Genomic DNA, 22,564 nt, shown 5'->3' on the forward strand with positions numbered 1-22,564 from the left:
AGGGTGTGATGATGATTGAGGGGTAGGAGGGGTAAATATTCAGGTTGTTCTATTTGATTCTTTTGTTTGCTTTCTCTTCTGTTCTGTTGTTTTTATTTTGATGAGGATCGATTGAGGATCGATTTATTTGTCTATATCTTTTCTCTGGTTTGAGAATCTCATTTAGCATCGAGCCGATATCACATCATCCAGCACTCACTGCAAGATCCGCATCTCCATCTCCCTGCTGCTGCTGCTGCTTTACGAAGACCACCACCTACCATCCATCCACCCATCCGAATCCTCACTCCATAAAACACCCCCTCTACCATATACTTGAACCCAACAACATGGCCTCCCACCTCCACAACCAAACCAACACCCTCGAATCCACCACCCCCGTCCCCCCCTCCCAAGCCCGCACCGCGCAAATCCCCCTCCAATCCTTCACCCTCCCGACCTTCCCACCCGAAGCCTTCTCCACCGCCACGAACCTCTCAGCGCTGATTCTCACCAGCGACGTGAAGCTCGATGAATACTCCTCCGAACTAGAGAAACCGTACGAGATCCCGGATTTACCGGCGGGCATCAAGACTCTTACTTTAGAGTTATTTTCGCTGGGCTTCCCGTCCGGGTGGTTGGTTGCTCTCGGGGAGAAATTGAGGGGGTTGAAGGCTTTGACGCTGTATTCGCAGCTTTTTGCTGGGACGACGACGGCGTCGAGGGAGGATGCTCTTATGTTTATCGAGAAGCAGAAGGAGTTGAGGGAGTTGCATCTCCTGGATGTCTTCCTGCCGAAGGGGTTCTTGACTGAGTTTAAGGGGAAGTCGGGAGGGGATGTCAGGTTTTTGGAGGTCAGTTATACGTTTCGGCATTCGGATCCGGAGTTTCTGGGGGCGCTGAATGCGAGGGAGATTTTGGGCGTGGTGGAGGGGAGGAAGGGAATGCTGGGGCTGAGTGTTAGGGTTGAGAGTCCGGATGTGAGGGTCGAGGATGAGGATGATAGGGAGGGGACGGAGGAGGGTGTGTTGGTTGTGGGAGGGTTGGGGGAGAGGGTGGTGGATGTGTTGAAGGAGGGAGGTGGGGAGTTGAGATTGTGCGATTTGACGATGTTTGAGTTGAGGATTGGGGAGGTGGGATCGTTGTTGGAGGTGTGTAAGGAGATTAGGGTTTTGAGTGTTAGTGTCGGGTTAGAGAAGGGGTGGAAGGAGGTCTTTGATGGATTAGGGGCGAAGGAGAGAGAGATTGAGGTGTTGGAACTGGTAGGTGTGCCGGGAAAGGAGGTCGTGGAGGCTATGAAGGAGGAGGGAGGGTTTAGGAAAGAAGACGTGGAGGAGTTGGGGAGGAGTTGGAAGGGGTTGAAGAGTATTAAAGGAAGTATATTGAGGACGAAGGGAGAGGAATGGCTGAAGGAGGGTGAAGAGTGGGTTAGGAAGGTTTGATGTTGGGACGAAGACGTTTAGATGCAGGATAGACATCTTGGCTGGAGAAGTGAGGAGTAAGGGACAGACACTCAGAAGTTATGCTTGTGATGAAAGATTTGAAAAGCGGACAGACATCTGTATCTGCTATGTATAGATCTGGGAATTGACATTCTCTTGAGCACTATCTTTGGTTTATTATAATTCAAGTGAAATAATCTTCAAACGCAATCTGGAGCACTAGAGCCTCGATATTAGGGCGGCCCCTTCCCCTCCTGAAAAGACAGCGAGGTTGCGAATATCATCAATAATGGCCGGGAAATTGACAATCGGCAGACCAGTATTGATGCTCACAAGAAGCTTGATTCGTCCCTAGACATCACGGCCAGGCAGCATACTATTCATCGTACGCGCAAGGGCATTCGAATCCTTGATATGTTTATTAGTCTTTGTAGCCATGAGATTATACTATTACTTACAGGGCCACGGTCCGCGTCAACAACATGTTAGTTCCATTGTGTATATTCGCAAAATCTTGTTGCAGAGTACGAATATCACCGCGGATGGTGTGTATGTCTGCACGCACAGCTCCCATACCGGTCTGCAGTTGCTGAAGAATTTGCTAGATCTGTGTAAGATTGCTTCAAACGCACAGCAAGAAGCAACACTATCAAGCGTGTACAAGCTACATCGGCATCAGAAAGCTGGATAATGGCACCAAAGCCGCTCTATACAAGGCCAACGAGTCTAGTACAGAGTGGTACAACCCAAAGACCCAGGCATCTGGGGTAGATTGGCTTGCCACCAGTGGTGGTGGAGCAACATTAATGTAAGCAAAACAACAAGATGTCCGTCCCCATGAAAAATCTTATGACACGCAGAAACCTGGTGTTGGGAATAGACTTTCATTTCTGCTTTAATATTGAGTCTAGATGTCTGAAAGGCCCGCAATGACTTTGCATTGTTATGTCGGGAGCTTGAGACAGATATTTAGACAAAGGATTTGTTTATTTTTGGTTTGTTATACATGAAGCAGACAGACAATCAGGATTTCATTTCTCTAGTGCTAGGAATAGAAATTCCTAGAAAAAGAATATCGTGTTTTCATTTAGTATGCTACTCTTGAGGTTATAGCTCACAGATTACAGGACATTGACAGACATTTATTGGCTGTCAAGGTTGTAGTTTAGATTCTCCTCGGCTTATTTAAGTTGATCTGAGGGGCTGCCAAGTTCCAGTATACCTGAAAACCGGCTCGGATAACAAGTTACTTTCGGCTGGCTCCGGTGATGCTGAGAAAGGTGATAGATTCGTTCTGGTTAGAACTATGATGGCCAATATATCTTGAATCCTTGAATGTAAACGAAAATTCTGTCGCTCGTTTATCTGGATTCCAAGCCGTACATTCAATCTAAGCATACCTTTACTTGTTTCATTGTGGGAGTGACTTTCAAAAGCACGGAGAAGAGATAGACATTATGAAACTGTCATGTTTGTACATTGTGAGGGACAATTTCTTGTGAAAAGATTTCTCCTCCTTGCATTCACTATGGTTCACGGAGAGTCACTCAAGTTTCTGCACACAAACATGGCCTCGACGATGGATTGGGACTATTCGGGATCAGACACGCCGAAGGGTCTTGGTACAAGGGAGTTATCCATCCATCCTGGACTCGACAGCTGCTGCCCTTGAAGACAAATAGGCTGTATTGTCTGACGTGCCCCAGAAGACCTTATACCGCTACGCCATTGAGAGCTGGTTTTCTACAGGTATATAAGATCCAAGATCTCTTTCCATATCAATTATATCAAAGAAAACTTCGCCATCAAGCGAAACTCATCATTGAGGCGTACGGGCGTTGGAATCAAGAGCAACTCTCAAGATATTACATAGCACTCTCACAATTGATCGCCGTACATATCATTCCATTCGTGGCCTTACCCTTTGTTAGTCATCTTAGTCCTGTTGTCAACGTCTTCTTCTGTTGTCAACGTCTTGCGCCGAGGTATTTATAGACTGTGGCTCCTAGAATTTGTGACTCTGTCCCGCTTCGATTTCGAGGAGTGAATACGAATTGTAGATTGAATCGAGCTGGAAAATGAAAGGGTAGGTGAGAGGTTTGAACCTCACAGACAGCATATTTAAGTGAATTTCGAGAAGTTTGGTTGGAACTTTCTTTATTCTTACGTGCAAACTCGAAAATTAACTGTGAATGTTTACCCCGCACTACCCCGCAGTTTTATATATCCTAAGTATATAAGCATACTCTTTTTGCCATTGACCCACCACGTAACATAGGCTTTCACAGAAGCTCTACAGCCTGGCTCTGCGTTGTTGCAGGCAAAGTTGAAGCACATGCTGACAAGAGAATTTTCAGGTTATTTCGTTGATCGGCTTAGTACAGCGATCTCTTCTCGAAAATATGAAAGCGAAAGTTCTTGATAGCAAACTAGAGATAACTTCAATTGGTCTGAAATCCTGATCGAAAGCGAGGTTACAAGGACATATTATGCGCACTTAATTGAGACGTTAACTTGACAACAATGCTTCAGACAAGCAGAAGTCTTTAGGTGAAAGTCCGAGTTAAGCAGAGCACTTTGAGTTCAATAAAGTTTCTGAACAGAGCTTGGACAAGGGACAAGGTCTGTTGGTGACTTTGAGACTAGTGAAAGTTTAATTTGAGAAGAATACATGCAATGTTACTGAGACAGAACAGGGGGCCAAACTTGTTTACAAGCAAGAGGCAAAAGCGAATGACCTCAGCTCAGCTGCATGACACAAGTTTCTAACCTCGAACAAGCAACGTCATTGAAATACACGAGTAAGCCACAATTCTCCTCTTGGTTTCCATGAAGTCATCTTTTGTAGAACGGTTCTCGAAGTGACGCGCTTTTAAAGATTCCTTGGCGTTTTCTCCTTGATCTCCCATGTGAGAACTTGAAAATTGACACTACTTTGGTGGCGACGTACTCATCGACCGTACTCTGTGATCTGGGAAATACATTGTCGAAAATGGTATGTGTTGTAGCTTGATTTCCTTTGTCTTCTCATCCCCTTCAGCTTGCCAATATTTGCGAGTCGAAATTAGATTGGTTATGGTAAACTGCAACTGACCAAGTAGGAAGTTTTTGGGTTTGGATGTCATGACCAAGAAAATAGTACGCTTGGCAGTGAGGAAAGCGCTGATGAAGCAACTATTATGATGCCTGTAGTGGTTGTCGAGTCAACGCTCCGGGAAAGAGACCGAACCTGAGGATGGTGCTGCTGAATCCCATGTCGAATCTGATCTCTGACTATGTAGTTGTTGCTAAGAAGCCTGCTCAATGGATCTGACCTCCTCTCGTGTGTCGAAAAGCTGAGCTTGTCTTGTCATAGATCACGCGCGAGATACGATGAAGCTTGCAGTAGATCCAAATAGCCTGACATGCGCTACAATTCTCTAAACTATGATTGCCGCCAAAGAACCTGGAATCTCATCGCCCCAATCGAAAGTTGAAGTACTAATTCGGTCCAGAGAGTATTTGGATCGTCCCAGTGTAGTTGGACTGCATGTAGAAAATGGCTAGACAACTCCGTTTCCTCTGGTCCGGAAAACGTTCTGCGTAATGTTATCTAGCCTCTCCTGTGTTATTGATGGCTTGCGCTTCGCACATTCATGACATGAGAGAAATGGCTCCCAGTCTGAGGCGAAAAATTGCACAATCTCAGAGGCATGCGGACGTCTCTCATTGGTGCGCCTCAACATTGCACAGCATGCTTGAATAATGAAAGAACTTACGATGATGACGTAATTCTCTGTTCTCTTCCTATCAAGAGCAGAAAAAAGAGTAGTCTCGAGAAGCTCAATGTTTTCGCTGTAACATCTCGACAGTATATCTACTGGTATCAGGTCAGGTTCCAGGGCCGACAAGATTTCGCAATATACACAGCCGAGAGAGAAAACGTCAGACTTGCGATTCCGAGGAAGTGGAGGGCTGGCAACTATTTCCGGGGCGCAGTATCGTCTGGTGAAACCAAAAGGTATGCCATCTGTAGTGGTATCGTAGCCTGTTGCATCGAATGAAGCTCCGAAATCAGTAAAAATAGCATTTCCTCCATGAATTAGAATATTTTCCGGTTTGACATCCTTGTGGCGAATGTCTTCTGGTGTATGAATGCGAGACCACTGGCTAAGCACCCGGTCGCCATCAAAAGTATCAGTCGCTCTTCCCTAGATGGGAGACCTCTTTCTCGGATGTCATGGATATAGTCTGCCAATGATCCAGAATCGGCAACCGGCTGAACAAGAATGGAAAATTGTCGGCCCTCCGAATAAGAGCCACATAGCTAATCATGTGGTGATGCTCTGGTAAGCTTTTCATGATCTCAATCTCGTTCGTGAATTGGTGCTTGATATACTCGGCGTTTGGACCTGCCACTATATAGCACTTTCGCGCGAAGACTTGTCCGCTGGTCTTGTGTACGACTTTTTTCACGATTGCATATGCTCCCCTACCAAGGATTCCTTGCTGAACATATAAATCTCCTATGTTGCCAGCATTCCCATCATCGATACTTGGAGATTTAGTTATTGGCCTAGCAATAGTACCAAGACCGCTGACGTCTGGCCCGTTTTGCTGATCGAAATATCTTAGACTTTGTTGGTGGTCCTGCCCAGCCCTCAATGCGACAGAAGCATACGCAGAATCATTCAGGGGAATTGTTCGTTCGTTCTCGATGGGAATTGGGAGTTGGTCGTGATCGTGGACTCGGAGTGTATCTTGTTCTTGCAGATTCATCTATGGGGAAGACATTAGCATCGTCTCTCTTAGATTCCCCATAAACTCACCTTCTCACTTTCCATATGTCGGGCACCATCACCCCCTTTTAGCCAGTCCATAGACTCTCTTGTATACCACCCCTTCACCAGGTTATACTTGTCCCTATGGCAATGTCAGATTCATTTCATCAAATGAGTCAATAGAAGTATGTCTGGGTTGTACTGACTTGGTCCCGCAGCTTGATATCGACAGTCTAAGTACAGGTCTTGTGGTGTCAATGCCAAGTTGCGTAATTCCTCAGCTTCGGGTAACAGCAAGATGGCTCGGATGCTGAATCTACTCTTCACTCGAATCGATATTACCATTCAAGACCCGAAATGAAGCAGATAAGAGTTGTACACAAAAAAGTATAGAAGTTCCAGGCGTGCATCAAGCTCAAGATCAGAATTTCCACTCTCACAGCGGTGTGCGTATGGGAAAACGATTTTCATGCTGCCTATCTTCAGCCTCGCGCCACCAGGTAGAAGTTCTAGACCAACGAACGGCACAGCAAGGAACAACAATAACTTGGCAATTGGCTCAATTGAAACGCAGATCTCGGATATCCATGTATAATTTGCATTCATATTTACCTTGAATCACGGCTCCTCGAGTCTGGTTGCTAGGGTTGGTCTATATTTAGCGTCGGCACGTGAACCCAGCCATTCTTTTCTCCAAGCCTTCTCGAAGATCTCCTCTATTCACCGTATGTCCCGGAAGTGCAACCGTGAAGATCTGATTATATTCTTTTTGAAGTACGGTCTCACATGCTGAAATAGGCTTTCTACACCTCGCCTATTTCGGAATGCCATCTACCCTTTTCTGCATGAGCCTCCTTGAAACACTCTCTGTTCGTTCCCCCGCGATGTATAGTCATCCCTTGTTCTGTCCACGCAACTTGAGGTTTGAGGCCGTCGGTGAGCCAAAACAACACCAGTTCACACCAAGCACCAGGCTGTGCATTGCCTGTAATATGTAGCCTTATTGACCACCTGGATCTCTTTTGTTTTTGCCTTCTCCGTGCTATCTTCTTGTTGCTCTTTGATTAATTCAACTGCTTTGTTAAAATGTTCAAATATTACTATTAGATATTATCGTCTGCTCGCGAGACTTGTATCAGCATGCAAATCTCTCGAAATATACTTTCCTCTGAGTCTCGTCTCCACCCGCAGACTCTGGTATCTCCTTCGACTGAGCTGTAAGACTCGACCGCAAATTCGTGTACACGGGCTACGCGCAGTTTTCCACCTTGCCTCGTGGGCCAGGCAGGGCAACTATATTCGATTGCGAGACAATGTCTGGTATCAACCACGATTGGGACTGGTACATGCCGCCGCCAGCGACGAAGCAGACACCGGTCCCTGAAGCCATGAATTCCAAACCAGGCAACGTTACCGAGCTGGATCATCGAAAAAGATTCGAAGAGGAGGACGCATCTGTGGATGGCGAACTACTTAGTATAGCTCATTTCGACTCCAGATACGAACGAGTCTCTAGACTGAGTGTTGAAACCCAATCAGATACCGCATCTTTGTCCACAAATTCAAGCTGGAGACACAGTATCAGAGACCCCACACCCCGGCAGTCCTACAAATCCATTACCGTCTCCAGATCTGTCCGTACTTCAGCTTTCGATCGAATCGATGAAGAGCTTGAGAATAAAATAGTTGTTGGGGAATTCAAAAGCTTGCACCGAGTTCCATGCCGTCGCCATGCTTCACCTCCTACCACGACTTCCCAGAAATCAGACTTCGAGACGCGATCTCAAGCTCAGCACAAAAACGTACCAACCTGTCCAGATTGTCTTTATTCAGCCATCCATAACTTAAGCTGGTCTGCTACATATCTTAGCCTTCACGTTTTCCAGGCAGAGCTGAAATTGACCAGCTTGTCTGATACCACAGCTGTTGATGTTGTGGGAAATTCTGCTCTGCATTATGCTGCCGCTGCTGGTGCACATGTGGCGTGTATCATTTCGCTCATACAAGCTAAAGTCAATCCATATCACATCAACACTGAAGGCCAATTGTTTTTACATTGCCTACAACCAAATTGGACAGCAGGACAGAACTCTGTCCAATTGTGGAGCGTAAATCTCATTACCACACTTAAGTTCTTACAACACTTGGATCTAACTGGATCAGTCGCATCGTTTCGTTGGCGAGATAATGAAGGTCGGACGTTCCTGGATACCATTGCCTCTCGTATACAAGATGATAATACGAAAGATCAAGTTTTTCAGTGTGTACTTCTAGAACTGATAGATTATCTGGTCGCTAACACTTTACTTCAGACTCGTTCTGAATGCAGGTTATTCCATGCAGCTTTCTGATCACTTCCTAGAAATGATTGTGCGGGATCCCCTTAACGCAAGTGATGATGTCTCTACTACTAAAAAGAAACTACAAAACGCTTGCACAACTTTCGACCACGCCCTATCTGATCCGAACTATGTCGACACTACGACCAGAGATAACGTCTTCCATGCACTGTCCAGATTGAAACTCCTCGAAAATAATACTCTCATATCGAGGATCGAGGACTTCGCTTCAAAGGACGTCGACCTCAACCACTTAAATCGAGAGCGCCAGTCCCCGCTTACAGCATTCATACTCAACAGACCTTGGCCCGGTTTCGAAAACCAAGAAACCGGAGCCACGATGTCGAAATACCTCGACGCACTTCTGTGGAAAGACCGCCGACGGTTCATCCCGAACAAAATCAATGTCAACATGCGAGACGGAAAGGGAGCAACTGCTTTATACTATGCTGCTGTCCGAGGAAGGCCTGACTCTGTTAGGAGTCTTCTTGATGCGGGGGCCAATCCTAATGCTCGCGTGGGAGTCGAAGGCCAGTCTCGGAGCATACTTGAGGCAACAGTGAGTGCTCTCGAAAGTGATTACACCCAGGATGCAGTGAAGCTGCATGAGTACGATGAAGTTATCTCTTATCTGGGGCATGAAGGAGCAGTGATGTCTCCGACGTTGCTTCAGGAAAGAAGGGTGTGTGCAAATACTGTCAGATTGATGCCTTTGTGAGGAGTTCTTTCGCGGATCGAGTCAGCCCCGGATGTATGGAGTCAACGATGTACGAGAAACGCAGTTCAATTGTACTTATACTTTGCTTTTGAGTAGACCTCTGCGAGTTTATTGCACGAGAGACTGTGTCCTGGTGAATGAACTCTCATGACCGATCTTTGCGAACTTGTATGATACTTATATCAGACCATTGCGGACCATATTTTCATGTATATCTTGTTATACATCATGAAAACTGCTATCTTTGCCCCTTTTTAAAGATTCAAAATAACGACTTCGACCTTAGAGCGAAAGACTCAACTGAATACTTCTAGCACTATTCCTAAAGTGGAGTCCTAAGCAGTTGCGCTTCGCTCTTCGCCCACCGAGACTTAGCGAATCTCAAGAAAAAACATGAGAAAACAGATATACCAACTGCCATCAGCATAAATATAAGCTACTGAAGCAGACAAAATCAAAAAGGAATGACCAGACTGGGGCTCGATCCCAGGACCTTGTCCGTGTTAAGGACACGTGATAACCAACTCTACAACGATATTAGATACACATTCTGACTCTGTAGCTGAAGGGTTTACTTACACACCATCCGGCCTCTGATTGGATGACAACTCTTTTGCTTATTAGGATCCATACGAGTGCCTGCAGAGTCCCGGGACGTCTTTTGTGGCCCCACTAGCATGAAGCGAAGGCAAGCGAGGAAAGACTTTTCCACTCTCCTTTCGTCCTTGAGCGTGGATTTTTGGATCTAGAGCTTTTGATCCTGGATGACCTACACACTGTAGCCGTATAAGTACATTCTTAGCGTACGAGGTTCTTGGATTTTGGATATTCGAGAGTCCGACACTAGCGTTGATAATGTCTAATCTTAATTACCACAATCTCCAAACAGAACGTAATGATCTATTAAAATATATTACTACATCAAAGCCGGGAAGAATTGATCGACTTCCTAGTGGATAGCAAAAATCACCTTCCGCTTCCTTTCAATCTCGGGGGCAGTCCATCCCATCATCAATGTTTCCACGAAACATTCTCCAATGAGCTTGCAATGCTCGATAGCTAAGTCTTTGATGGATTCGATATTATCTATGCTATTGTCAGTTTTTGAAAACATGTCTATTAGATCTCCTTTACCATAGTTGCACTTTTTTGTTCTAAGTGTTTCACAGTATCCACAAAGAGGAGGTTTTCTATCGCAAAGTTCCTTAGGGGTCGTAAGTATCAACTTTAATTTTACATTCATATGGCTTACCGATCCTTTCTGACATGTTCTACACCCGTTCAGAGCGTGCTTCTTGAAATCTTTTGGCCTGGTAAAAGCATCATATACTAGTTTATTTGGTATTGCCCCACCCTCCTCAAAAGAACGAAGGACATAAGGTATTTTAGAACCAGCAAGGCAGACAATAAAGTCGCCTTCTTTGGTACAAGCCGGAACCAGAGCAAGCCTACCATCCGGAAGCTGCGTCAACCGGCGGTTCTGGAATATTGAATACTTGTCTGGCTTTAAGGTATCTTTGACGAGATTTGGCAAGATGAACTGAGTATCGGCCCTTAGGTTCGGGCCGTCGGGCGCAAGAATTCTCGTGTGATTTCGTTTGAGTATACCAACAGTGTACAATGCGCCTACGATCCGTGCTCTACATTCGGAGTGCTGCTTATCGGCCGAGAGTCCAGCAGGTAGGAAAAATGGGTTACTTAAAGGGGGATTGTCTGGTGGACTAGAGAATAGCCCGGGACCGACGGCTTCATCCAAAGCTGCGCAGAACTTGTTATAAACCTTGAAGTCGATTGCTGAGGTATGGTTCCGAGGATCCGGACTATTAACAATAAGATTCAGTGTCATCGTTTAGCAAGCGTCAATGAACAAAGATCCTCCTTATCTGGTTGTACTGGAGTAACGTTCAAGATTTCATCTCTAGGGTTACTCGGGATCTAGACCAAGAAAGCAAGAAATTCATTGAACATTGTATCGGATATATGGATTTGCACTTACTATTCATCAGAGAAAAACCTTCTAATATCAAAGTTGCTAAGGCGTCCTTTGATCTCATGACTCATTGCACTAACTGAACCAACGTGAACTCCTAGATTCGCAAGGACGCCTTCATACCAAGCATGAGTCAAAACAGACTGGCTTGACCAATCTAATCCCAGCGGTCTAATTTCAGAGTATTGCTCCCGAGGGTGTTGAAACCTTGCATGATTTGCCGACCACTCGTGTATCGAGGTCCATGGTTTCGGCGGTTGGGCAACTGTCCAGTCAGGAGCCCAAGATACCAATCCAGCACGCCGTTTCTGAAGTTCAATGTCCTCCACAAATGACAGTATAGCAGAGCCACTCCTCTTCTCGAAGAAGTAGTGCGCAGTGTCCATGTAAAGCTTTTGACAACTTCTGCTGTAATCCACCCGAATCAGCTCTCCATACCCGTCGACCAATTCTGCTGATCGGGCAATCGTAGAGTGAGCGTATAGCATATCTCGCGGATCGGTCACGCCAAGGGCTCTCCGGGCTTGTAGCAGGGTCAACAGAAAAAGATCCCCATACATGTTCGACCCAGGGTCGTAGAAGTCGTTGCGAAACCTCGCCATAGCCAATAGGAGCTCAAGTCCGTTCGATGTTGCGCCGATGTCATATATGGAATAAGAAGGGATGAAGTCCAACAGATTTGATTCGGAGGTGTTTTTGGGAGTTGTAGTGGACGTTGAAGTCTCGATTGCTGAGAGCTGGGTTGTCTCAGGTTCTTGGAAAGATCGAACATGCTGACAAAAATCGTCCCATCTGCAACGGGTAGTGCCGCATTGAACCCAGGGATCTCTCGAGAACAACAGTTCTTGAAGCACCCAGATCCTCGAAAGCCAATCTTGCATGAGGAAAGACTCTCTAGACAGAATCCAAAGATCTTTACAAGTTCGTAATGCGAGAGCACTGGGAGGAAATCCCTTTCGTATGTTCGCGTTATACTGTCGAAGAGCTTCGAGGAAGAGCGCAGCTTCTGGAGTTGGGGAATCAAAGTATATTATCGTATGCGATGCACAGGCGTAAATGGCCCCCATCTGACGAACTTGCCTGCTTCGTTCCTCCACATCAGACTGGTTGATGCATATTGCGTCGGCCCACAGTCGTGCGGGCTCCGCCTTTAGACGAATATGGCAAAGAGCAGAGTGTAAGGTTGCTGTAATCTCGAGTTTCTTTCCATCGATTACAATTGCTCGGGTATTGTTGACGTCGCCCCAAACGTATGAGATTGCTGTGTACAGGCTATGAATATCTTCTTCACATTCAGTCAGACTAGTACATAGGAGCTCGCACTGGACTTCAGCGTCTAGGCTCTCTGAAGGGTACAGCTTGATGATTCGAATGGCATCGGAACCCCAAAGCTCACTATACTGGTACATTTGAGTTTCCTCCATCACAGATGAGAGATTGGACAGTGATCTGTCATGCCAAAGATGATGTAAGAACTCTCAGACTTCAGTCAATATCAATCGTGTCCTACCAGACCGGGCTTTCGATTGGGCAGTGCAAAGCAAGCACAAGAGCTGGAGAAATCAAAAACAACTTGACAAACGACGCTAACGGCATAACAAGAATAGGTATATGCGGCACAGACATATAGGTAGAGACAGAGCAGAGATGAAAGTTACATTTCTCATGTACACAGTCAAAAATGATAAACGACACGTCAAGAGGTGGCTCAGTCTGAAGATCACCTGCATGGCAGAGGGATGCGCACGGACCACAATATCGCGTCAGCCCTGCACGTGATGCGCTACAACCTCGAACAACGTGACATTCATTGGCTTTGCTTCACATCAAGTGTGTTCAGTCGTCTTCTTGATTATATATGCGGTATTGTCATTGATAGTCGTTCATTTCGACACCCTTCCATGGCCTCACAGGCCGTCACAAATGCGTGGCTTCAAGATGCTCGAAGCCATGCGGACGAGAACGAGCTCGACGAACCCAACTATTTCGCATCAGATCCTGAATCTCTTATAAGTACCTCCATAACATCCAATTTCAGCATTGGCACAGGCGAACGAATACTCACCGAAGCCTTCTCGAAGTGTGTCTCGACCAATCATGAACTCATCATAGTAACCTGCTTCTGGGCAAAATCATCCTCTCAAGAAGCTATATCGTCACTACTTCTCGGGCTATCAGAGAAAGCCTTATCACAAAACCACAAGATCCAAGTCAGGATATGCTTCTCTTCTTCTTCTATCCTTCAAAGACTGACTCAGACATCCTCTTTGGATGGCAAAATTTGGCCCCCTTCTTCATGGACCAGTCTTGGTCTTCCTCCTCAGGGACAACTGGAAGGGCTCGAAATGATCATAAAGAGCGTCTTCGTGCTCCCATTCAGTGTTATGCACCCCAAATTTATCCTCATGGACCGAAAACTAGCATTCATGCCTTCCTGCAACGTCAGCTGGGAGAACTGGTTCGAAGGGAGCATTGAGCTCGAAGGTGGGATCACTGAGAAACTATTCAACTTCTGGTCATCTTTTTGGTCAAGAGGTGGTGCCTCGTTACCCTACTTACCTAAGGATATCCAAGAATCAACGACCTCAGACGAGAACGACGACGAAGAGAAAGAAATCCAAACAATTCTCCTCCCGTCGCCTCACCACATCAACCCACGCTTCCAACCTTTCACTAAGTCTACACCTCCACCAACACCACTTAATCTCTTCGTCTTACAATTATTCACGCAGGCTAAGAGGGACATCTACATCCAAACGCCAAACCTCACCTCTCAACCCGTCATAAATGCTCTCTTCTCCGCCCTCGAGCGGGGCGTGGATATCCACCTCATCACGAGCAGCGGGCTCATGATTCTAGAACAACTCGCTACAGCAGGTACTATTACTGAGTACGAGATCTGGAAACTCGGTCGACGCTATCGGGCTCTATTGCGGAACTACAGCAAGTGCTCGGATCCGGAGAATATGATGGAGCAACCGGGTGTGTTGAGGATTGGGTATTATCATGCTAGGCAGGGAAGGAGGGATGAGAAGGAGCCGGTGAAGAGCCATTTGAAGTGTGTGATTATGGATGAGGAGGTTACGGTGCTGGGAAGTGGGAATATGGATCGGGCGAGTTGGTATACGAGTCAGGAATTGGGGATTGCTTTGTTTTCGAGAGAGTTTGCGGGGTATGTGAGGGGTGTTGTTGGAGAAGGGTTAAAAGAGAGAGTTAGATATGTTTGTTGATACCCCCTTCGGTTTCTGAATCCCTAAGCCAGGCGTTCATGTTTGCGGCGAAGAATAGAAAACGGCAGTTTGCAAATACATCCAAACCACAAGGGAAACGCGTTATAGACTCGTAGGCGTAGTGCGATTTGTTTTAATTTGCTACACACAAGCCACCAATAACTCCTTGACACCTTCCGCGCTTTGCCACCCATCCATGCGCCACCTAAGATGAGACCTGTGAAGTGTTCTACAAATCTATGAAATCCCGATCTACCAGCCCCAAGTACGAGTGCTTGCTGTGAACACCGGTGGCTTCCACTGAATCAAATCTGGATCGATCTCCCGCTTTGGTTTCGTCTTTGCCTTCTCTACCCTAGCCTCATGCTCCTTGATCAGCTTCATCGGAATGACGATTTTGTGATCTGTCTTGTGCCAGACTTGCATGTGCTTCGCTTGCAGTGTACTTTCAACATCCGCCGTGGTCATTGCCAATCTCTGGGCGAGCATCTCAATGGATATTTTCTCGTCCTTTTCATTGCACTCGAGTAATATCTCAATTAGGCGCTCGGTCCAGTACTGTCGATATGAAAGGAGACCAAGATCCGACAAAGGCTTTTCTGGTGAGCCGAGCTTATTCTCAATCTTTGATAATTCGTAAGAGAATTGGATCAGCAGTCTACCGTAACCTCGTCTTTGATACTGTGGTAGCGTGAGAATACAAGCTACGTTGTAGCCATCGACACTCTCTTTCTCTTTCGAGAAGTATCCAACGAGATGATAGCCTTTCTCATCCCGGCTGGTCATCACGTAGAACAAGAAGGGATCTACATCGTAGTAGAGGGTTTTGTGATCCAAGAACATCTTCGAGAGTAGACAAAGGTTTCGACACCACGTCCGTTGTCGTCGACCGTCTATCTCGAAGAAAGATACATAATCGTCTCGATAAAGTTCGTTTCCAGGAGGATGCTGCAATGTGCACTTTTGTCGATGTCGCTGAAAGGACTTGACATCGCCCCAATAACAGAGACAGAACTCACAGATATACATGAGATCTTCTTGGGTAAAAGCTTCTGGATAGGGAGAGAAGTACCAAGGGAAAAGGTCGTATTTGCCAAACTGGACTTTGGTGATGTTTCTGATGCGTGAAATTTCGGCTTGGTTCTGGGTCATGGAACCTCCCACACGAAGCTTTTCGATCTCTTCTTGACGGCTGAACGCTTCAGGAGGTTCAGCTTTTGCTGACACGGCCCGAGCTGCTACTTCATCCAAATCCATAGGATCGTCATCTTCGGCACCTGGGGTGTTGTCGAGGTCGAGAGGGGTAGTAAGCTTCTCTTCTCCTTCAGGATCAGGTGTCCCTTTTTGAGAATCGTCGAAATCTCCCCATGGACGCGGTGTACTAGCTTCTGATGCGACAGAGACCTCCCTCGTGACAGCTGGTCGCTTTTGACCTTTCTTCTGGCCGATAGTCTTCTTGGCTACAGGTGCTGAAGATTTCTTAGCTTCCTTGGGCTTCTCTGGACTTGGCCATTCCACGTCCTGACTGAAGTCGATACGGTTAACAGGAACCCATTCGTCCAAACGTTTATTGAAGTTGTCAAAGTTGCAGTAGAATTGCCGGCCACTTTTGATATCTCTGATACTGAGAATTTCAGCTCTTCGATGTTGGCCATCCTGAGAATCTGTCAGTAATCTTGCTCTAGTTCATGCTTTCAAAATAATGTATTTGGATGCTGCGTGAAATTGATTGCGCAAAGGGTTGCGTTGAAACTCACTTTTTGCACCATTGCGATACATCCTATTCTGTAGCGAGGTTAGCACACGGTCGCACACCGGTTTGGTGGACTCACTTCAGAGTATCAGCTGTCGCTCTGCCATTGATTTTCGGTACCTGCGATTCTCCCTTCGAATCTTTGTTGTCGCCGCCACCCGCCATGATGGAAATTGCGATTTATTTGATAAATTTTAATTGTTGTGGGATGGTTTTGATGCTGCCGTGATTGATGTTCTTGGAGGGGCAAGAACAAGGCTGGCGATGTTTCTTTAGCGCTGAACCTTGAGCCTTGTCGCCTAAATTTTGGCCTGTGACGAAAATTGAACTTTTCATTATTCGACCAACAAGAACAATGTGTCGATAGCACCACGCGCAATGGCACCAGAGCTCTCAAGCAACTGGAAGAAGCTTCAAGCTATACTGAAGCAGGAGGAAAAGGACAAGCCTGACCGGAAACGAAAAGAAATTCCTACGGAGAGGCAGCGCAATACGATCGCAGCAAAGCGTCGCCGATTGGATTTGAAGCCATCAAAAGCCGTCACAGCACGCCCTTTGCAGCTTGCGAAGAAGGGCAAAATGGGCGGTGCAATGAGTGTTGAAGCATCAGAAAGCCCAGATCCCACAGATTCTATCCAGCCAGCAAATGATGCGCCCTCCGCCTCTCTGGCTCTCTGGGCTGAGGACAATGATATCTCTGCGAAGGACCTTGCAGAAGCTTACGGAGGAGGCCTGAAGGACACGACGTTCAAGGGCACCAAGCCAGATAAGATCAATGGAGGTCTATCGAGGGATGTGGAGATTGGCAAATATGTGGGGATCGATTGCGAGATGGTAGGAGTTGGTGGTGAGGAAGACAGATCAGTACTGGCTCGAGTCAGTATTGTCAATTTCCACGGCACACAGGTGTATGATTCCTTCGTCAGACCAAAGGAGTTTGTCACGGACTGGAGAACGCATGTCAGTGGAGTATCAGCGAAGAATATGGCTACAGCACGAGATTTCGAACAAGTTCAAGAGGACGTTGCGGCAATATTGAAGGACAGGATCATTGTGGGACATGCGATCAAGAACGACTTGGCAGCCATGATGCTGGGCCATCCAAGAAGAGATATAAGGGATACATCGAGATTCTCAGGGTTCAGGAAGTATAGTGCGGGAAGGACCCCGAGCCTGAGAAAGCTTGCAAAGGAAATTCTTGGCGTCGATATTCAGATGGGCGAGCACTCCAGTGTTGAGGATGCACGAGCAACTATGCTACTTTTCAGACGCCACAAATCTGCTTTCGACGTTGAACATGCTCAGCGATACCCACCTCAGACTGCTCAGGGAACTTCGAAGGCTAAACCAAATCTCAAGAGAAAGAAGAGAACTAAGCGTTGACCATTGCCGATATGTCCAATCAGATGTCTAGAGGGACGAATAGCGATGCAATTGGAATCTATCTGGTCTAAGTCTCGCCATGTCGAAGGAGTTGTATCACAATTCCCTGAAACCTCATCAAATATTTAAAACCACTGGGAACCCCACCCAGATGGTAGACATTGCTGTCTAAAATAGGTCATCCCCGGCCAGACTCCGTCGCTGCAAACCATAAATCCGCTCCCTTTCTCCGCACGACTATAAGGGAATACCCTCCATTAACTCCATTGCTCCTTCACGGCCAGCTGTGATGATTACGTCTCCCAAAGTCTTTGTGGCAAAGCCAGCCGCGCAGTACTCGAAATAGTAGATCCTAAAAGTAGAGCGGTCAGTAAGAACTTGGTCTCGGGAGGACAAGAAGAATATTCGAGCTCATGTATCGCACAGCAATTGCGATACACACGATTTGAGCAACACGACCAGAAAGATTAACCGCTTGAATCCACTCACCATTTCTTTCGGAAAACCTCAATTTCTTTCTCGCCCATATCCTCGTGCTCGATCATCAGAGCTGGCCTGATTCTTGACTCGAAATTCCTGCAAAATGCTTCGCGCCATAATCGCAACGTTTTCGCATAGTGGCCACCAATATTCTCGATCCTCTCCACTACCAAAGTACCCTCGGATCCCTTGTTGATGTTTTCGACGAGCTGGTTGATGGATGGTAGATGACCGCCTGGAAAGATGTATTTTCGAATGAAATCCTCGCCTTTCGCGTACGACTCGTATCTTCCTTCGGGCATTGTGATGCATTGGAAGACAGCAATACCATCCTTCTTAAGGAGGCGATGTATACAACCAAAATATGTCTCCAGATATTCCTTTCCAACAGCCTCAAGCATTTCGATGGAGACTACTTTGTCATACAGCACCTTGGGAGTTGGCAGTGCTCGGTAGTCCATGAGCAGGACCTCAATCCTGTCTGCGAATCCCGCTGCTGCGATTCTCTTCTCGGCCAGTGCCTTTTGCTCGATTGACAATGTCAGAGAAGTTACTCTGCATCCTGTTTTTCGTACTGCTTCCATTGCAAACGATCCCCATCCGGTCCCAATTTCTAGCACGTGGTCGCTTGGCTTTATACGAGCTCCATCAATGAAGCGATTCAGCTTTGTCATCTGAGCCTCCTCCAATATCTCTTCCTCTTCGTCCGCGCTCGAAGCGAGTTTCCATATCGGACACGAATAAGTCATATCGTCTGACAAGAAAGCGGCAAACATTTCGTTGCTAATGTCGTAGTGTGCTGACACATTCAATAGTGAATTGGATAATGTATTGGTGCTTCGCGCGAGTCCTGTGATGGTAGCCGCAATCGACGAGGTCAATGTTGTCGCATTAGCCAATTGGCTACGGTTTAAAATGAAAAGCTATTGTCTGTAAGTCTTTGAGCTTTGAGGATTGTGTTCTTGGTCCACAAACCTCGAAGAAACCGGTCAAATCGGCACATTCAAAATCGCCCAACATGAACGCTTCTGCGAATCCCATGTCCGCAAACAAAAACAATCGCACCCAAAAAGCCTCCCTCTTCGCCATCATCTCCACCCTGCGAACTCCTCCACTCTTCTTTGTACCATTAACTCCATTCACGCCATTGGCCTTTTTGGAATGCTCCTTAGCAATCTTCTGCCCGTAAACGATCCGTTCTCCCGTGGTCTCGTCATTTATAATCAATTGTCCGATTTCGATGCGGGAGAGCAGAGAGTCGACAGCTGCCTTCGAGACTGACAACGCTGGACCCCAGGATACTCCTCCGATCGCACCTCGCAACAAGTCGGTGCCGCGGGCAAGGGGCTTCGTGATCGCTGCCGGAATATATGATGCCATTGCGAGTTACGTATATTACTCTTCCCGGTCGATCGATGAGTAGCACGCTCGGCAGCAGTGTGGGAGGTGTCAGAAAACGTTGAGGATTCTGCAGGAAATGAGGTTGAAGAGTTCTTGCGCAGAATCGCAAAATTTAACTCATTCACTAAGTGAGGTGGGAGAGAACCGGGTCTTCGACTTCGCCGCACAACGTAACCAAAAGCACACGAAAGAAATACAAAGAAAGGAAAGAATGAAGTCAACGATCGAAAATAAAGTATCCGTCCACGGACTGGATAATCTTCCGCGCTCCAGGAACACCGTGCCATGACGAAGTGTTCCAGCCTTTCTCGAACGGGACAAGGGAGGGGAGGTAAACCCAATGCATGTTGCCCCACTACTAGTGCATTTTACGTCTGCGTCTGTGCATGGCAATTACTTTCCGAGTTTCGGCCAAATTGTGAGAATGATTGAGAAAGTGTTATGATAAGATGAGCCCTGATGTTGCAATTGGACAAGAGCATGTTCCGGAAAGACTGGCGAATGCGAACAGAGGTAAGGAGGGCCCTCGACTGTGGCGGAAAATAAAGCTTCTTTCGCATAGCGGCCAACCCCGCCAATAGAGCGAGCCAAGTGCCTGAATCTCCCTAGCATCATCCCGTATACCTGTACAGTACATACCCATATGATGTGCTGTACAGTTACCGTTGCCCAAAAGCAAGCATGGTGGTGTGATTCCACAGCTGCTGGGCCGTGTTGGTTCACAGAGGCACAGAGGCTGATTCTGATTCTGATTCCACGAGAGATACGAGTATTGGATATGTCTCCCGATCGAGCAGTCTTGACATCATCATTCTTCTTTCTGAATTACCTCAACTCACTCCGGACAAGAAGATGCTCCGAAGAGCGACTTTCTGACTCCTTTCATTAACTCAATCTCGTAGACAAATTGGCCACATGTCAAGAATTGTCAAATATCAAAAAGAGGAAGGGTCAAGTTGTGTGTATGTAATGTACAAGGATCTCCCGGCAGAGCCATGTCTCCCCTCTCCGCCAGCCCTTGCAACGAAGGGTCATTGATCACCAATAGCCGCATGAAGTGAAGGGGACTCACGCTTCCTTTCGCAACGCTCGGAAGTCTTTTGAACCGCTGCACTGTGATTGGGTAAGGTATTGAAACGTGACTCGGTCTGTAGGAGATAGCACCGAGAGCGCTCTGTTTCGTTGCGGAGCGGAGCGGTGAGAGAGAGTTTTGCCTTGCATGAATGAGCACCTGCGATCTACACCCCGATTTGGGTTCCTGCCGATCTGCTCTCGTGTCCAGCGAGGAACAATTATTTTGGCGATGCATGCTTCTTTGAGTGCTTCGAGAAGCAAATGTTGGGGTTTACGACAGGCGGGATGACACGGCTACGACCTTGGATTTAAGGTTCTTACGTAGCTTGGCAGATTGCCGAGGTCTAGCGTGGAACGCGTCAACGCGTCTCCGTGTCGCATGCAAGTCGCGACGAGGCTATTTTGAGATTTCAATGAACCTAGGTAGATGCTAAGAATTGAGATAGACATTCCAAATTCGCAAAATCCAACAATGCTTGCAATTGAAAAGAAAACCAAAGGCCATGAGGGCAAATGCACACCCAATGTGCTGCCATGCCGGATAAATCACAATGGACCCGTCGACGCCTCCAAAAGGTACTGGAATCCGACTCAGACTGCTGGTAAGTGTGTTGGGCGTCAATCAGACTATAGTTAACCCGCAGAATTGCAGATGATAAAACTTCAGCGTACTTCAGAGGACGGAAGTTATACGGCAAGAAAGTCACCGTCCCAGAAGGGTACCGAGGAGTTGTGCTTTCTACCACTGATCGGATACTCCCAAAACCCGCAGCAGAAACAAACGAAGATGAGGAGGATGCGGAGGAAGAGCCGGAGGTCAAAATTATGGAGGAACAGTCGGACTTTGATGAGATAATGGTCTGGGGACATGAGTCTGTACCGGAAAATGCGGCGGATCCTTATGTGAAGGGAATGGATGAGTGGATTGCGTTCTCGCAACAGGTATGTACCTCTGCTGTAAGATTGTTGGGCAATGCTGATTGTCCCAGATTCACTCGTACAAGCCAGCCGATTCTAGTACGGCGTAATTTTTCAGGGTGCATTGTTTGGCGTTGGGAGATACCAGGCTGAATGGAATGTCAATCATTTTCGGACTTTAATCTCGGAGAAAGCTCCTGCTTGATGCTCTCTTCCTCTGCTTGACATTTCCGTCTACTGCTTTGTCTGCTAGTTGGTCTTGCTGAAGATCTCGTCTCATCGTCTTCTTCTTTCACCCTCCCTGGTTCCATTTCCAGCCACTCCTTCTGCTCTTTCAAAAACGTCTTCTTCATCTCTTGATATCCCTCATGCTCCTTACACCTCTCCCACACCTCTCTAAATATCCGACTCGCCTCCTCCTTCTCTTCCTTCCCCTCATGGCCTTTACTCTTCTCAATCACTTCCCCTTTCTCCTTGCCATCCACATACTTTCTGCCGCCCTTGTAATTCGCATACCTCTTGGACCTTGTCATGCCCATCTGAATGAACTTCCTACTCATATCCATTCCCACAAAGTCATTTTGCTCGTAGAACTCGAGGAACTTCTGCCAGAGAGTCTGTGAGGAGGCACGTGCGATAGAGACGGTCCGGAAACGCCAGTGTGGGAGGAGGTAGGATTTGTAGGGTTCGTATGTTAGGACTCCTTGTTCGCCACGGGCGATACGGTAGGTCATTAAATGGGATTTGGAGGGTTTGACAAAGTCGGACATTATGGATGGGAAAATGTTCAGAATTCTTACGGAGAATTGTGAAGGCTATTAGAGCTACATGACGTATCCAGACACATGAGCTAGTGAAATGCCAATGTTCATAAATCAATGTTCTGACATAAACACGCTCTGACATTGCACAGTAAATCTGTTAAGCTATACATCTTGTACACTAGAAAGAATCATAAATCTTTCTATCGCAAATTCTGTTTTCTCGGCCTATAATATCACGTGCACCCCCTTTTAGGAAAACCACTCTATTACGGCGACCAACATCTTCGCGTTTTTCAATTTCAAAGACGCGACGCGACCGTGTTTTACCGCCAA

At 46.7% G+C, this 22,564-nt stretch overlaps 10 protein-coding genes and 1 non-coding gene across 11 annotated transcripts; 5 read left to right on the plus strand and 6 right to left on the minus strand.

Annotated features, from left to right (window-relative positions):
- Positions 1–32: 32 nt before the first annotated feature.
- Positions 33–2,354, plus strand: LY89DRAFT_726096 (uncharacterized protein; the record flags this gene model as incomplete). Its single annotated transcript, XM_018219027.1, has 6 exons — positions 33–1,402; positions 1,777–1,806; positions 1,882–1,905; positions 1,945–1,966; positions 2,027–2,229; positions 2,333–2,354. The coding sequence occupies exons 1-6, from the start codon at positions 330–332 to the stop codon at positions 2,352–2,354; spliced, it is 1,374 nt and encodes a 457-aa protein (XP_018061318.1). The 5' UTR covers positions 33–329.
- Positions 2,355–5,530: 3,176 nt separating this feature from the next.
- Positions 5,531–6,488, minus strand: LY89DRAFT_374286 (uncharacterized protein). Its single transcript, XM_018207072.1, has 3 exons — positions 6,388–6,488; positions 6,230–6,323; positions 5,531–6,179 (listed from the first exon to the last, which is right to left on the minus strand). Exons 2-3 carry the CDS (start codon positions 6,278–6,280, stop codon positions 5,598–5,600), a joined length of 633 nt encoding a protein of 210 aa, XP_018061319.1. The 5' UTR covers positions 6,281–6,323; positions 6,388–6,488; the 3' UTR covers positions 5,531–5,597.
- An 849-nt stretch (positions 6,489–7,337) lies between these two features.
- On the plus strand, positions 7,338–9,448 carry LY89DRAFT_374327 (uncharacterized protein). The gene is made up of 2 exons (XM_018207073.1): positions 7,338–8,441; positions 8,494–9,448. The coding sequence occupies exons 1-2, from the start codon at positions 7,495–7,497 to the stop codon at positions 9,236–9,238; spliced, it is 1,692 nt and encodes a 563-aa protein (XP_018061320.1). The 5' UTR covers positions 7,338–7,494; the 3' UTR covers positions 9,239–9,448.
- A 255-nt stretch (positions 9,449–9,703) lies between these two features.
- LY89DRAFT_t88 lies at positions 9,704–9,775 on the minus strand. Its single transcript has one exon. It is a non-coding gene; the product is annotated as a tRNA-Val (tRNA).
- A 320-nt stretch (positions 9,776–10,095) lies between these two features.
- LY89DRAFT_661119 (uncharacterized protein) lies at positions 10,096–12,917 on the minus strand. The gene is made up of 4 exons (XM_018212587.1): positions 11,235–12,917; positions 10,491–11,058; positions 10,373–10,442; positions 10,096–10,324 (listed from the first exon to the last, which is right to left on the minus strand). The coding sequence occupies exons 1-4, from the start codon at positions 12,650–12,652 to the stop codon at positions 10,188–10,190; spliced, it is 2,193 nt and encodes a 730-aa protein (XP_018061321.1). The 5' UTR covers positions 12,653–12,917; the 3' UTR covers positions 10,096–10,187.
- Positions 12,918–13,052: 135 nt separating this feature from the next.
- LY89DRAFT_692049 (uncharacterized protein) lies at positions 13,053–14,556 on the plus strand. The gene has a single exon (XM_018216459.1). The coding sequence runs from the start codon at positions 13,130–13,132 to the stop codon at positions 14,456–14,458; it is 1,329 nt and encodes a 442-aa protein (XP_018061322.1). The 5' UTR covers positions 13,053–13,129; the 3' UTR covers positions 14,459–14,556.
- Positions 14,557–14,570: 14 nt separating this feature from the next.
- LY89DRAFT_374372 (uncharacterized protein) lies at positions 14,571–16,500 on the minus strand. The gene is made up of 3 exons (XM_018207075.1): positions 16,291–16,500; positions 16,216–16,243; positions 14,571–16,114 (listed from the first exon to the last, which is right to left on the minus strand). The coding sequence occupies exons 1-3, from the start codon at positions 16,374–16,376 to the stop codon at positions 14,711–14,713; spliced, it is 1,518 nt and encodes a 505-aa protein (XP_018061323.1). The 5' UTR covers positions 16,377–16,500; the 3' UTR covers positions 14,571–14,710.
- Position 16,501: 1 nt separating this feature from the next.
- Positions 16,502–17,837, plus strand: LY89DRAFT_374386 (uncharacterized protein). Its single transcript, XM_018207076.1, has one exon. The coding sequence runs from the start codon at positions 16,590–16,592 to the stop codon at positions 17,592–17,594; it is 1,005 nt and encodes a 334-aa protein (XP_018061324.1). The 5' UTR covers positions 16,502–16,589; the 3' UTR covers positions 17,595–17,837.
- On the minus strand, positions 17,832–19,454 carry LY89DRAFT_602064 (cyclopropane-fatty-acyl-phospholipid synthase; the record flags this gene model as incomplete). The annotated part of the gene is made up of 3 exons (XM_018210227.1): positions 17,832–17,946; positions 18,084–18,997; positions 19,050–19,454. The coding sequence occupies 3 exons, from the start codon at positions 19,452–19,454 to the stop codon at positions 17,832–17,834; spliced, it is 1,434 nt and encodes a 477-aa protein (XP_018061325.1).
- A 1,294-nt stretch (positions 19,455–20,748) lies between these two features.
- Positions 20,749–21,705, plus strand: LY89DRAFT_692056 (ribonuclease H1 small subunit). Its single transcript, XM_018216460.1, has 3 exons — positions 20,749–21,151; positions 21,202–21,491; positions 21,539–21,705. Exons 1-3 carry the CDS (start codon positions 21,022–21,024, stop codon positions 21,575–21,577), a joined length of 459 nt encoding a protein of 152 aa, XP_018061326.1. The 5' UTR covers positions 20,749–21,021; the 3' UTR covers positions 21,578–21,705.
- On the minus strand, positions 21,604–22,355 carry LY89DRAFT_374393 (uncharacterized protein). The gene has a single exon (XM_018207077.1). The coding sequence runs from the start codon at positions 22,235–22,237 to the stop codon at positions 21,629–21,631; it is 609 nt and encodes a 202-aa protein (XP_018061327.1). The 5' UTR covers positions 22,238–22,355; the 3' UTR covers positions 21,604–21,628.
- Positions 22,356–22,564: the final 209 nt, after the last annotated feature.

Source organism: Mollisia scopiformis, assembly GCF_001500285.1.
Source record: "Mollisia scopiformis unplaced genomic scaffold LY89scaffold_39, whole genome shotgun sequence".
In the NCBI taxonomy this organism is placed as follows: Eukaryota; Fungi; Ascomycota; class Leotiomycetes; order Helotiales; family Mollisiaceae; genus Mollisia; species Mollisia scopiformis.